This window comes from Convolutriloba macropyga, chromosome 9 (assembly GCF_964194025.1).
Source record: "Convolutriloba macropyga chromosome 9, txConMacr16.3, whole genome shotgun sequence".
NCBI lineage: Eukaryota > Metazoa > Xenacoelomorpha > Acoela > Convolutidae > Convolutriloba > Convolutriloba macropyga.
Window position 1 is genome coordinate 33102689 of NC_134476.1, and position 16467 is coordinate 33119155.

The window sequence follows — 16467 nt, forward strand, 5'->3', positions numbered from 1 at the left end:
GTCGTAAAAACCTGTAGAATCTCATTACTCCTCTTCGAGTCATAAAAAACCTGTAGAATCTCATTACTCCTTTTCGAGTCGTAAAAACCTGTAGAATCTCATTACTCCTCTTCGAGTCGTAAAAGCCTGTAGAATCTCAATACTCCTCTTCGAGTCGTAAAAACCTGTAGAATCTCATTACTCCTCTTCGAGTCATAAAAAACCTGTAGAATCTCAAATACTCCTCTTCGAGTCGTAAAAACCTGTAGAATCTCAATACTCCTCTTCGAGTCGTAAAAAGACACACACGTTTACAATAATTGCTATGAACTACGTTCAAGAGCAATTAATAATTGCAACGACCTTCAAAATTTAAAGGTAAATTGATCAGCGCAATTAAAGGTAAAACGTTTTCATCTTTACTTTAAGTTAGCTGAGGATCTAGAAACATCGAAAACATGCATGAATTTTGCCAATGAAAGAAAAGATAAAGAAAAACTACAATAATAAAGATGGTTATCAAAGACTGATTTTTGTTAAAAACAACAATTGTGTACACACTTCTATGACAAAATTTCTCTATCGAAGTCAAGAAATAGAATTGGAAGTCTGTTGAACAGTCTCCTGGACAGTATCCAATTCCGGCTTGGTTGGATCGGTTGGAATCTTCAGAGAGTTCCTCCTCTGGTTAATCCTCAAATTCTTCTCAGTTCTCTCCTGAATTGAGACACTGATGCTTTTTTTGGGCGAACTTCTCCTCGTCTTCAAATATCTGTGAATCATCGTTTCAACGTAACGAGGGTCGTCTTTCTTCTTAGAGTCGACTAACTGTCGGAACTCGGCCCTGCTTTCTGCTTCTAACTCAGCTTCGCGATCTTCCATCTCTTTCTGCACGGAAACAATGAAGCAAGTCAGATCAATCATGTGATTAAGAGCGTCATTTGTTCTTTTTTAATTAAAAAAACATTGTCTTTAGCAAAAACCTCATTTCATATCTCTAATGCTATCTGCACATTAATTTTGTGCTAGTTCTTGTTGTACTAAGGTGACTAGCTTTGTAAGAAAGTCACTCTCAATTTCCAGCCATTACTTGTACAAATAATAGAGAAAAAAGGCCATATTTTGGCATTTTATAAAGTATTCACTTCAGAAAATTTTAGAAATCTGTGTTCCAAAAAAGCGGAGTAATCGTAATCTAGTCACAAAAACTTAAAATTTTCGGCTTCAATTTTAAGAAAAATTGCATCTCATTTCAATCGTTGGCCAATCATTTTGATCAAGTTATTGTGTTTAAACTCTGCCCCCCACCCCCACCAACACCAACATTTTCATTTGTCTATCGCTCATGATCACCAAAATCATGAACATTTGCAAGACTGCACTCCACCAACCACTTTTGATACAAGGAACCTTCTGAGACAAAAAAAAACAGTTCTCATGGCATTTTGATAATTCTGGTTTCAATCAATGTTGCGTGATGCTCAATCAATTGAAGTCCGCTTTGTTTCAAAATAGAAACATAGCCGTCATATTGCCGGACAATAGCCGTGATAGATGCTTGTGGCTATGGCCACCAGTCCATTAATAGACCACTAGACTTTTTGGGTTAGATTCGGACTGTCATTTTATGAGACACATAAACTCTATAAGGAGACACATAAACTCTATAATTATTATTCGAAATCAAAAACTCAAGACTCTACTAATTAAGAATTAGGGCATATATGTTTGGCACTACTCAGATACACCCTGTTCAGTTCAGAAAACAAAAACTCAAGCGCAATAATAGCCGCCTGGAATTGCTGACATGGCTATTAAAAATACATTAGATTGACCGCCATATTCCCTTTTGATTTGACGATTCGCATTCTTTATTGTTATCTTCTCAGATTGCCAGAAAAAATCCCAAAAGCTTCGTAGATCTGCAGTCTCCGAAATATTCAATACTGAGATGTTAAATTTTGACAAAGAATTTATATAAACTGCTGCTTCTAACAGCCGCTCTTAAATAACCTTCGATTAGCGTGACATACAATCACTTGATCTTGAATCCCACAACCACATCTCGTTGAATTAAAGAACAGAAGAGTCATTTTTGAGAGTGAGGTAAGCCACGTGTGACAAGAAATACAATGACGCGAATGGACAAAAAACTCGCACCACTAAGAGTTAAAAATAACGCCACGCAAGCAATTGAGTCGAAAATGCATGAAGGAATGAGTAAAAAATAGATTTGAAGTGGTAACGTCATATGGTTGTGAAATTCTTGAGGACAAATAAAAAACATAGCCGAAAGCAACTCCAAGCATCGGCCTTCCCAAAAAACAAAAACGTGGCGAACGTGAAGTCAGAACCCTTATCGTCTTGAAGAAATTATTCTTTGTCTCAACAAAAATTAACTTAAATACTATATTAAAAATTGAACAATTGACGAAACCAGAAAACTTTCAGCCTTAACATCATTTAAGCACGCCACAAAAAACAATTACGGTGCCATTCAGAAAACAGCCAAAAATGACTACCAGTACTAAACAGATATCTTGAAATTGCAAATTTTGTACTATTAAAATATCACTGAAAAACAGGCTGGTCTTAAAAATCCCACGAAACAACCAAATTAAATATTAACTCCGCTACTCAAAAAAAACATTGGTTAGAGTAAAGTGTTTCGAGATAATTTAGAAAATGAACTGAATTAAAAAAACGAAAATAAAACCATAGTTGCTCAAAAACTTTTTCGGTTTTGACATCACAGCACTTATGCAATTAACGAGAAACTAGTTATCTCCTTTTCGATAAATCCAATTGGTTTGAAAATAAGACGCAGCAAACAAAACTGAAAAGCAGCAAACACAAAACTAAAAAGCATAAAATCAACCAGCCCCACATTTATCAAAAAAGTAAAGATATTTTCAACCGAAAAAATCAGTTTTGAATATATCAACAATAATTCATGTAATTACCAAATTGAACCGTGGGTCAGTCGAACAATCGGCCAAGCGAAAAATTTCACAAGAAGGACCACAGGACTGATATAACTGATACAAAATTGGTTCGAGAGCAATGCAAAAAAAAGTAAAAGCAAAAAGAAACAGATTTCATAATTAAAAATTGGTTGTTAAATAAATTTAATCAGCTATCTTTCTCTCTCAAAAAAGAAAGAAAACAATGAGAAGAAAAACCGAACATCAAAAAACCATCAAATAATTTGTCAAGGATTTCATTATTTTTTGTTCAAATCGACCATTTGAAAAAATTTTGTTACTGATCAAAACGAAAACTAAAGCTCTGACGATGCACAAAAAGGATCACTCTATTAAACCAAACGAAAAACCGAAAGAACAAAAGCAAGAAAAATTGGACAAAACCCCAAAAATGATTTTCATAAAGTTTATATAGAAACCACTTCATCTTAAAAACTGAAAAGGCAACGCCTGGTTGTTGAAAAACGGTTACCTTATTCACTAATCATCGGTCACATTATTCGCCCTTCGAAAAACAAAAAAAACGATTATCGGTAATCAAAACGCATGAACGCATGAAAAACTTCTCTCGTTCAACAAAACTACTTCACACGGCAATATTACTCAATATCGTCTCCAGGTCATAACGGCGCCTGAACATATAGCACTTCCGGTAAAAACACTCAAGAAAATCAACTCTTCGAGTCGTAAAAAACCGAGAAGGCCCATAAGTTCCCCTGCTTGAACTGCATTTGCCGGCTTTTTGCTATTTTTGGTTTTGCTGTTAGTATCACAATGCATTATGAGATTGAAAATAGTAGGCAGGATAACACCAAAATCATGCTAAGATGTTAAAGCTATTGATAATGTTGAGAGACCAAAAATTGGAGCGCAGAAAGCCGTTTTTGCAAAATTTTTGATCAAGAACCAAACCCTTTTCGATCGATTAATTTATTCTTTGAGAATGTAGTTCGATTGCGTTTGGTTTTATTTTGGAGATCGTTTCGTTGTGCACACTGGCGCAAATTTTCTACGCTTGCAATAGTGGACAGCTGGTTTAGTCGAGCGTGCGGTTAGGGGGATAAGGAGGTGGGCGTGGCGCGAGGTAAGCGGAATGGGGGTCTAAGCCACCAAAAAAAACACGGCCCATCACACCACGATTTATGTCCCTAGTTTCCGCGATTTATATCATTAGATACTATAAAAACTCTAAGACAACTAATCGACGACTAATTCCTGGCCATTACCTGTTGTTCCAGCTTTTTAGGACAAAAAGTAAAATGTTCAGACGACAAAAACTAGCAGACAAAAAGTCGGTATTACGCAAAATGGCAAAAATAAGGAAGACCAACAGGACTTACATCATTGCTTTATTTCAGAGCAATTAAGAGGCACAGACGGCAAATTACCGGAAAATAGCTGCTCTTGACCCGCTTTAAGCACATTGGATTGAAACAGAAAAAGAGTTCTAATTTGATGTGCAGTTTGAATTAGATTCTAAAGTTATAATTAATTCAGCTTTTAAACTGAAGGCTATTAAAGCTAACAATTGCTCTAACGAATATTGATTACCTAATGCACTATGACTTACTTAATGACGGGCTTTATCGGTGTATCCCATTTCTTTTGATTTTTCTCTTTTGACATTGACCGTATTCGCTACATTGCGTATTTCAATGCGAGGAAAAATTGAAAACCCATTCAGTTAAAACAGAGTGAGAGTGAAAGCCGTGACTTATCTAAAACGAAAGTGATCAAAATGTAAAGTGAATTTAAAAAGAGCGCCTAAATAACAGCAGTTGAGATGGTGACGGGTGCTATTAAACAACGCTTGTGTGATGATAGTATCCATTCCGTTTTTCGACGGATGCCAAGATGGATTAAGGAAATTGAAAATGTGCGACAAAATACGCAGCAGTATTATCCTAAACTTCAAAATACTCATTTGGCTGTTTTAAAAACAAAACCTTAATATAACAAGACGGAATAGTGGACGAGACTAAAATATAACACTACTCACCACAGTCCTCATCATCTCCTCAGCTTGCATGTTTTTGTGTTTCTGATCGATGGAGTCAAACACTTTACTCATCTTTACCTCAGACCTTTGCTTCGAAGTCCAATCAGAGTGAAGCACTTTGTTCATCTCAGTGACCAATGCTCCGTATTGATCAGATACTTTACCCTCTTTCCGCATATAGTACTTTTTCAGCAAATCATGGCACACTTTCTCGAATATTTCGTAGATCCTTTGACGCCTCGCGCGTCTGTCCTGTACGATTTTCTCATACGCCGTTTTCCATTTAGAACGAACTATTGTTTTACGTTTCGTACGTGCACGGTTTTCTCTCTGCTCCCTCATAATCTGTTGATAATTAATCTTTTTAGGATTAACTTCCGGGCGTTTTGGCTGGTTTTTCTTTGCTTCAAAGCTGGAATTTTGAGCCCATTGCTCACGTTGGGACAAAATTGAGGAATACGTTATCGGGCAATTGTTTTCGGGTGCGCTCTCAACTGAGATCTTTCTGCTAAGAGCTGCGTTAGGGTAAGAGCACAAACTGAAATGATTAGGCGCCGGCCGTATGGCGCTGCCTATTGGCTGAAGAGGTCCAGCCGGCTGATGACGTATATATGACGTAACAAGGTTGTTAGCGTTGAAGATGTAGTTTGGGGAATTCTTGGTCATGTCGTGTTTGAGGCTGAGTAGACGAACACTTTGAGCGTCGAAACTGCGTCTGTTCTCACCCAAATTCTGACTCAGGTTCATGAAAGAATTGCATAATTCAGGTTGCTTATTGGGGTTTGTAGTCATTTCTTTTGCGGCTGTTTTAATCAACTGTTTCTAGCTATTGCCGACCCTACCATAATGTCAAAAGACAGCCTAACAATCAATGACAATTTAAGTGCCAATTTAAACCTGCGGTCAAAGTCACTTGGAATTTTGAGAACGGAACACGGTCAAATTTGACGCATACCATAATGCCGTACAACGGACTCCGACAACATAACCGACTAAAGTCGGGCAATTTGCTCTCAGCGATTGGCTAGCCAGTCGGGCAAATTGCTCTTGGAGTTTGAATGAACCCCTCACCTCTTCTCCCGTACCCCCCCCCCCCTCCTCCCCCGAGACCCTTACTCCCCTCCTCCCCCCCCCAATACAAGCCCTAATGATAGCACACCCCTAAGCCCCAGCTGGCTACCTAAGCCAATCGCTAGCCGGCTAGCGATTGGCTTAGGTAGCCAGCTGGGGCTTAGGGATGTGCTATCATTAGGGCTTGTATTGGGGGGGGGGGGGAAGGGAGTGGGGGTCTCGGGGGGGGGGGGGGTTGTGCACAGGAGAAGAGGTGAGGGGTTCAAACTCCAAGAACTACCCTTCACACCATACCTTTATGTCTCAATTGTACCAGGAGAGGCACGTGCTAAAAACTGTAACTTTGAACACCAAGTCATAATGTTGATTATATAGATGTAATTCAATGGTTAGGAAATGGATGACTTTTTCACGGTAGCAAAAGAAGATTTGTGAAGCAAATCTCACGAAAGTTTTAACTGTTGACAAGGAACAACAGTGGGCAAAGGGTAGCCCAGGCATATCGTGCCAAAGTAACTATAACTCAAGGGTCCTTTTTGAAACACCACCAACACTGGCGTCAGTGAAGCAAGCTGATTAGTTTGCTTCTCTGACGTCCGGCCACAACACCGCCAACACTACACATTCAAAATTAACTGAAGGCGGAACACCGCACAGTTTTTTCTGGTGACCCCCCGAACCAAGCTCGAACGCGCAACCTCAAGGCAAAGGCAAGGGCAAAGGCAAAGACAAAGACCACGAATCATCCCCAAAGACCAAGACCCATCCCCCCACCGGACAATAAAGACCCCCCAACACAGTCAACATTTCAACAACACAATACACAAAGCAGAATACAAACCTCCTGACAGCAATGCCGAACAGAACCATGCAACCACCCGTTTTAAAAGCAAAAATCAGGGTGATGGGGGAGAAAATTGCGAAGAACCTGCAAACCATGAGCGAATTGATTGACAGTGGGAACATAAACGCAGCAAAGAATGTTCATGAAAAGGCGGCGGAAACATTTTCGGAGTTCGAGGAAACCAGTTACGAGTTGATTTCACAGCTTGACGAAGATCAGCACGAGGAGTACATCGGAAAAATCACTGACACGTGGAACAACATCGACGACATGAAAATTAAAATTCAGAATCACCTTTCGCAAGAAAACACCACAACAAACTACAACACACAAGACAACAACGAGACAACAATAACAGCAAACTCGACAGCGCATAACTCAGCAACCAACAACAACATCAACACTAGAGCAATTGGACAACAGCAAACATCCGTTAACAGAAGTTTACACAACGAACGACCAGAAACTAGCAATTCCGCTCAACCTGACAACCTCAACAGCTTTTGGTATGATAGACTAGCTTACACAAGCAGCCTAAACGACCAGCAGAACAGAGTTACTGGAATGGGGGACACACAAACATTCAATCAGCCAACAGAACAACCACAACAATTGTCAACGACGTTATCACAACCAGTTCCATTCTATACGCCTTATGTGGAAGCTCTTCCAAAGATGGATCTTCAGAAGTTCAACGGTGACCCGAGCAAATGGGCAGATTGGTACAGCCGTTTCAGTTTCATGATTGGAGACACTCAGCTCAGTGATGAACAGAAGATTGCCTATCTACAGGGACTTGTGATTGGAAAAGCCAAAACAGCAATTGAAGGATTTGCCTGCAACGGACACCTGTACAAAGATGCAATAAACGAGTTGAAACAGCGGTTTGGGAACCCAAACGTCATCGTCAGCAACTTGTTGGGGAAACTCATCAACTACAGGCCACCAACGACATCTCTTCCTTGGACAATTGTAAATTTTTCCACATTCATTAACACCATGACAAGGACACTACAAGAACTCAACTTCGAAGCCGATCTCAACAGCACGACAATCTTGAAGCATGCAACCGACAAACTACCTTACAGCGAAGAATTCAAATGGAATCAGTTTGTTTTACGACGAAGAATTCAGCAGCCCACACTTGCAGACTTCAACCAATGGATTAAAGAAATAGCAGAAGCACATGAACGTTCAACGCATCAAGGACGAAGCAATACTAGTCTCAGCACAAACAGTGATACACATCAACGAAAATTCAACTTAATTGGAAACCGACAATTTCATCAACAACCAACTCATCCAAACAGGGAAGAACAGCAGCAACAACAACCAACACAGAACATAAACAACATTAGCAACAACAGGAACCAGTACAACCAGAGGAGCACAACACAAATGCTTCAAGCAACAAGGGGAAGCAACAGCAACAACCAGCTTCTGCCTTGTGTCTTCAACGACGGTAATCATCAGTTATTCCATTGCCCAACGTTTAAAGCAAAGACAGCAGACGAAAGACTACAAACGGTTTATCAGTTGAACCTTTGCAGAAACTGTTTGGGAGCAAATCATCGAGCCAACAACTGTCCCTCAACCTCTAATTGCAGGGAGCAAGGATGCGGACAGCGACACAACACTATGTTACACGGTGCCAACAGTAGATACGGACGAACAATGACATCAATTGTTCAAACAAACTCTCAATTGAGCAACTCAAGAGGAAATGGTAACTCATTTGCAGTCATCAACAACAAAGATACAGCCACAACAAAGGACACGACAGCAGCAACAAAAACAACGAATCTTCTCTATGTCATGCCAGTTATTTTACACAACAAAGAGAACAAAGTTCGAACATACGCCTTCATCGACCCAGGAAGCAGCTTGACAATACTTCTCTCGAAGACAGCCCACGAACTACGCCTTCAGAAAGAAACACGTCAACAACTTGTCTTGGAGGGAGCCAACGGAACAGACACAAAATCGTGTTACACAACGTCAACAGAAATTTCGAATTTGGAAGACGAGGAACGCTACAACCTCAAACAGATATACGTTGTGGAAAACATCAATTTGCCAAAGCTGAGGGAGCACCCGGGAGACATTGCCAGAAAGTATGACCACCTTAGACATGTCAATATGCCAACTCTGGATAATCTCGAAGTCACAGTATTGATTGGACAGGACAACATTAACCTTATCTCACCAGTCAGAGTGGAACAAGGACCATCGACAGCACCAAGCGCAAGTCTTTTCAAACTTGGTTGGACTATTTCTGGACCCCATACAGTATTGGATGACAGCAAAACTCAACATTCAATGCATCATACTGCTTTGTTTTGCAGAAATTGCCTCGAACAAGACAATGACCTCAACCAAGAAGTTTCTCATTGGTGGAAAGCAGAAACAATTCCATTGGAATCCAAAACCAAGTCAAATGATCCCGAAGTTTTGTTGGCCACCAAGATACTCAACACAACATGCGTGAAACAAGCAGATGGACGTTATGAAACGGGACTTCTCTGGAAAGACGACAGCAGTTTACCAGACAACCGATCACAAGCCTTGACACATCTGAATCATCTTGTCAACAGACTACAGAAAAGACCTGAACAGTACAAGAAATACAATGAGGGCATTCAAGCAGACCTGGAAAAAGGCTACATTGCAAAAGTACCTTTCCATAGACAGAAAGATACAGGATGGTACATTCCACACTATGGTCTTGTCAGCCCAAACAAACCCGACAAAATACGAAGAATCTGCAATGCCAAAGCACCACAAAGCGGAACAAGCCTCAATGACAAACTCTTAGCTGGACCTGACCTCCTCGGGAACATGCTTGGAATTTTGCTACGATTCCGACAGGGAGCCATCGCCATCCAGGGAGACATCGAAGCAATGTTTATGCAAATCGGAGTACGACAACAGGACCGACGTTATCTACGATTCATGTGGAGACAACCCAACAGCCCAAAATTAGAGGTGTACGAATACCAAAGACACATCTTTGGAGCCAGAGACTCACCAGCTTGCGCAAATTTTGTTTTGCAACAGACAGCCAAAGACGACATCGAAGATCACCCAAATTCTCTAGAGATCATTCAGCGGACATTCTACATGGATGACATGGTTGCATCTTTCAGCGACGCCATCACAGCTTTCACTACAGCCAAGGATGTCAAGGATACTCTGAAGAATGGTAAATTCAATCTGACAAAATGGTGCAACAACAGCCGTGAGTTTTGTGAGCAGATGCAAGATGATCTATGCAAACCAGTGGAGGAGCTCTTCAGTAAAGGTTTTCATCAAAGAGTACTTGGAGTTTACTGGAGCTTAGACGAAGACAAAATCATGTTCAAAGCGAAAGACAGAAGGAGCCTGGACAGGAAAACTTGGACCCAGCGCAAGTTTCTCTCTTTCGTGTCAAGTTTCTACGATCCTTTGGGAATAATATCTCCATTCCTCATCCGAGCAAAGATTCTACTGCAAGAACTGTGGAAACATGGATGCGAATGGGACAAAGCCATCAGTGGAGACAATGGAAAGGCCATCAAGGATTGGGTAGAGGAAACGGAACTGTTAGGTACGGTAGGGGTAAACAGGTTGGTAGGTGGTACAGGACTTGGGGACACAGTGGAACTTTATGTATTCTGCGACGCATCATTGGAAGCAACAGCAGCAGTAGCATACATCAAGACAACCGGGAACCAAGAAACCACAACTCGTTTTCTCATGGGAAAAACAAGAGTGGCACCCTTACGTCAAACAACAATTCCCAGACTAGAACTGCAAGCAGCACTTTACGTGGCAAGATTGAAGAAAATAATTGAGGATGAAATGGATTTCAAGTTTGACAAAATCTTTATGTGGAGTGACAGCACGACCGTTCTCAGTTGGATAAAGAACTTCAAATTGAAACACAAGATGTACATCGGAAACCGAATTGCCGAAATAAGGGATCTCACAAACACCAATCAGTGGAACTACGTCAACACCAAGGACAACCCAGCAGATCAAGGAACGAGGGGACTAACAGCAACAGAAATGACAGAAAAATCTCTTTGGTTACAGGGACCACAGTTTCTTCTATCTTCTAGCGAAATGTCGACGACAGACGAACAACAACACGAAACTGTTTTCTTGAACAGCGCAGACCAGAAGCCTCAGGGAACACGACGACAGCCAATTGACAAAGACCTAATTGATGCCAACAGGTTTAGCCAGTGGTTGAAACTAAGAGCCGTCATCATCAAAATGAAAAACCTCCGAAACAAAACGAGAACACGGGACCAGCAGATCATAGATGCAGAGAACTTTCTTTTCCGTCTATCTCAGCAACAATCATTCGACGAGGAAATAAATCAACTAGCACACAACAAGTCAACTCAAAAACGGAGTAGATTGATTCAGTTGACACCTTCAATAGACGAAGATGGTATCCTTCGATCAAATAGCAGACTGGCCAACGCACCAGTTTCAACAGCAACAAAGAAGCCAATAATCTTAGACGGTAGGAACAGGATTATTCGTCTTTTTCTGGAACTGCAACACAACATCAATGGTCATGTTGGAGTTGAACAGCAAACACACATCATTCAGTTGAACTTTTGGGTTCTTCAATGCAAAACAGTAATGAAGAAGATCTCGAACAGATGCTACGAATGCAGACGACAGAGACAACTCAACAGCCAGCCTCAGATGTCAGATCTTCCGAGCTACCGATTCTCAGTCAAACCTGTAGCCTTCAAGGAAACCGGAGTAGACTTTTTTGGGCCATTCGAAATCTACAGCCAGATCAACACAGCCATGAAAGTATACTGTTGCTTATTCACCTGTCTGACGATACGAGCCGTTCATATCGAAGTGACCAGGAACTTGCAAAAAGAATCATGCATAATGGCATTTCAACGATTCTTCAGCCGACGAGGACTACCGGAAAGAATTCACAGTGACAATGCTTTATATTTCACCAGTACAGCAAAGACCTTCGAAGAAAGCAGCTTCACAACTACAGAGATACAGAAATATGCGGAATCAAAAAAGATTGCATGGAAATTTATTCCACCAGGAGCTCCACATTTTGGTGGAACATGGGAACGCCTCATTGGGATGAGCAAACGACTCTTCTTCAATATCGCCGGATCTAGGAAACTCCAGGAAGACAGTTTCTCAACCCTTATTTGCCAAGTCGAAGCTCTACTCAACAGCAGACCTCTAACGTCAGTCAGCAGTGACATACGCGATGTGGAAAGCCTGACACCAGGACATTTTTTGACAGGAATGACAACAGGACTGCCTTCAGATACTACAATTAGCAGCAACGACAGAGGAACAGGAAAACTATGGAACAACGTCAACAGTATTATGAACGAGTTTTGGACACGTCTTTTAAAAGAATATCTGCCAACACTCAGACAATGTCGAAAATGGCATTCAACAGTAGACGGGATAGAAGTAGGGGACATGGTATGGATACTAGAAAACAACACACCCAGGGGTATTTGGCCGGTAGGTAGGGTACAAAAGGTAAATAAAGGTAAGGATAATGTGGTAAGGTCTTGCCTGGTTAAAACAACAAAAGGGGATTTTGTTAAACCAGCTATTAAACTTAGTTTAATCAGCGACAAATCAACATAAAGGTTATCAATAGTAAATGGAGAACAATAATTTAAGCACAATCTGAAGCAAACTTGATATCAGTTTTGGGATTAGAGTAAAGTGAAAGATGAAATGTTTAAAGTTCAATTCAATGAGTTAGCAATTCAAAGGGATTTTTAGGTTTCGTTCAGGTACAATTAGGGATTTCAATAAGTAACTCGCAGGATACTCAAACTAGCAAAACTTAGAGTACATTAGAAAATACTTTCGAACTAGGAAAATTTAGGTAGGTAGGTTTAACAGGAAGACAAAATCTGGATAGACATTAGGTAGGTTTTGGAATTCAAATGCACAATTAATTAGCTTATTGCAAAACAGCAGAGAGTTGAACCGACAGGATAAAAGTATGTTGAATAGTTATATGACACTAAACAGCTTAGGTAAAACCAGACATCAGCGGTAAAAATTATTACAAAACATTTGGTATTCCGACAAACTCCAATTGGGGAAAAACAGGTAAACGTAGGCAATAGGTACAAGGTAGTGGTAGGTTTAGGTAGGTAGGGAACACGGGGAGCATCACTTTCTCAATTTTCAAGGAGCAGACCAGCAACAACAACATATCCAGAAAATGTTCAGTATTTGACAATCGCCAATCAGCCAATACAAAAGTCGATTCAAAACAACTACAAATGTACACAGTTAAACGCAATCAGCACAAAAAGCAATTCAACTTTCCAGCATACCATTTTCATATAACACTACAAGCAGCACGTTGACAACCAGTACACAGCAACAATCTACAGACAACACCGACGGAAGACATCAGCAGGAATTTCACTGCAACAACAAACACTTCAGCAAGAATTACTTCAGCAAAAGCAGCATCATCATTTTTTGAACAGCAGTCAACACATTCATCAACAGCAGACATTATCAAAGTCAGGACAGACATACTTGTAGATATGGACGAGTCCATAACTTCAAGATCAGCGTTTTATTGAGGACACAACTCAATACAACATTTCAACATAATCATCAGCAGATGAAGTAAGAAATACAGTTCAGCTACAAAAAAGACACAACAGAGCAAAAGAGAACACGACGAGACGACAAAGAGCAACTTCAAACAGACTTCAACAACAACAACAGTTCGACCACAAACTTTCTGATTTTTGGTGCCCAAAAATGGGGGCCCAGTGTACCAGGAGAGGCACGTGCTAAAAACTGTAACTTTGAACACCAAGTCATAATGTTGATTATATAGATGTAATTCAATGGTTAGGAAATGGATGACTTTTTCACGGTAGCAAAAGAAGATTTGTGAAGCAAATCTCACGAAAGTTTTAACTGTTGACAAGGAACAACAGTGGGCAAAGGGTAGCCCAGGCATATCGTGCCAAAGTAACTATAACTCAAGGGTCCTTTTTGAAACACCACCAACACTGGCGTCAGTGAAGCAAGCTGATTAGTTTGCTTCTCTGACGTCCGGCCACAACACCGCCAACACTACACATTCAAAATTAACTGAAGGCGGAACACCGCACATCAATAACTGAAAACCCTCCCAACTTTACAAGCGGAAAATCACACAAAAAAGACCACAGGACTAATATAATTGCTGCAAACTTTGTTTGAGAGCAATTGAAAAGCATTAGAATCCCAGAAAATATTTATACAAGCCTTTTTCCCCAATCAATGCATGCTAACATACCTTCGCTAACATACACACAGATGCATAATTCAGAGTTTAAAATCCACATCCTAAATCTCATACATTTGAACCGGATTCAGAAACAGTTCATTGGAACAAATGGTACTAAAAGACATCCCTGTGGCTAGTTTGTCCACAACTTCCCAGTTGGACTTGCGCTGTTTGGAGTGTTTGTCAGGAATAACTTTGGGCAACACTACGCCCCCCACGTTGTTCCCACCACCACCACCTCCTCCCATACTCTTCCTACGTCCAGTTGATGTAGATGAGGAAGCAGCGGCAGCAGCCGAACTAGAGTTCGCGTTAGTTATCCTCAAGTTAGAGCAGTCCATTTAGTGAAAGCATCGCTCATTCCCACATAATTCAAAGCAACTCAAATCAGTGAGAATTGATTAGAAAATCTTTGCATATCACAAACTACCAAAGCGTAACTTTTTTCTTGCAAAAACATTTTTACACGAAACATTTCCACAATTGAATTGTTGACGGATTAGTCCAATCAAACATCGACTATGGCAAAATTTGTATATCAAATAAGCAGTTTAATGTAGTAAAAATTTCGTCAAATAAAAAAAATAGTCCGGATTGAATTCGTTCAAAATGGAAAACGAATTGGACAATAACTACAATTGAACAATGAATTGAACAAATGAGATATTGCGAGTGTACGCTCCGCAATTCCCGTTCTCTATTTGACAAGGTAAAATGATTGGAACGCCGGTTTCAGATAAAAATTGATACAAAAAGAGCACTATGAGGACTTTCTAGGTGAATATAAATTGCTAAATTGGTCTATACGAAGTTCTCGACCACGAACAGGAGCTCCTGACGCTATATGAACCAATCAGTAAAAAGTGATTAGTTCAGATGTGATGTCTTAGACTCTGCTGTTTTACTCGAGGCCAAAAGGTGGTAAATCTGATAGATCTTTGCATCATCCTCGTCTCTATGCGATCCGTCAATCAGGCTCTCGACGTTTCTTTGAAGTCTCTATGTGACGTGCAAAGATTATTCTAACTATACAGGTGTAAACAACATGAACAAAGGCTGAAATTTTGAAATCCTTCAAAGGATGGCTGCAATTTGAAGCTTTTTGACTAATAATCACAAGTGTCACAAAACAAAATGGGACTGTTCACAATTGAGCTATCAAAAGTAACAAGATCTCAGATGCAGCTGTGCATTTGCGTAATGGGTCTAATATTTGTTGTTATTTTTGTCCAAAACGGCTTGCTTTTATAGCTGGCTTTGTTGCTCTTTATGATACCCATAAATCAGTCCCAATATTGCCACGCTACTATGACCAAACTCTAAGGGCAGTCTAGTCACAACTGGTGCCATTCATCTGCGCGATATTTGAGATGACGAGCATTATTCCATTTCGCAGTTAATGTCACCTGATTGGCTTTAAAAAGCGGCCTCAAAGAGGATCAGGGATGCCGTATAATGGTCTGAGGTTGGCCTCAAAAGATTACAGCCTACCATAACACGCTACATTGACTTTATGGCTCAGCAGTGGTCCGTCCCTCGTTACCTTTCAAATCTTATCTCTCTTCCCTCTTTCAAGTGCTGCTGGGCTGATGTTGTCAGACCCAATGGAGCATGCCTTGCTAATTGAAATGCCACCGGGAAGTCACGCAAGCGTTTGGACCGGTGTTCATTCAGTTCTAACGTTTCACAACTGCGTCTATATTGTACGATAGCCAAGATAAGTATTAAAAATAGAACACATCCCTTTAAACAGCTGCGTACAAACATTCCTAACAAACGTTTAACGGTCATGTCTAATCACAGCAGGGCTAAATATATCGAGATAGATGTATATTATCTCCGATTCCATATATTCGGAACTAGTCTGTTCGGAATATATGGATGTATAGTCCAAGATATTAAATCCCTGATAAATCTCAACACTGGCTAATGAAGTTATCAAAAGTCAACCATAGTTGAGATAATCAAACATAGCTGGATTCACTGAGAGTCAACTGCTGACCAATTTCTCTGCAACAACTTATGCATTTTTGACTTGTGCATTTTCCCGTGCCCACTATAGGGAACGGTTGTCTTGAAAATTTAAGAATGAAAATTTTATCAAAAGTATCAGCAATTGAATTTGTGGCTTTTTCTACCCAAGAAACGTTAAAAGAAAAACAATGAAGAGTATTGATCACTATGCGAGAACGCAAGGGAAAACCATAACAAATTTAGCAAAAGTTATATTTTCGCAAGTTAAGCAAAATTAATTTTAGCAACAGTTAATTTTAGATAATAATCG

General features: G+C 40.2%; 2 protein-coding genes across 4 annotated transcripts in view; both read right to left on the minus strand.

Annotated features, from left to right (window-relative positions):
- The window catches only part of LOC142345741 (phosphoinositide 3-kinase regulatory subunit 4-like), a 428489-nt gene that overhangs the window by 16841 nt on the left and 395181 nt on the right, over positions 1-16467 (minus strand). The window lies entirely within an intron of this gene.
- Positions 436-14682, minus strand: LOC142345900 (uncharacterized). Its single transcript, XM_075398347.1, has 3 exons — positions 14264-14682; positions 4963-5784; positions 436-867 (listed from the first exon to the last, which is right to left on the minus strand). Exons 1-3 carry the CDS (start codon positions 14522-14524, stop codon positions 568-570), a joined length of 1383 nt encoding a protein of 460 aa, XP_075254462.1. The 5' UTR covers positions 14525-14682; the 3' UTR covers positions 436-567.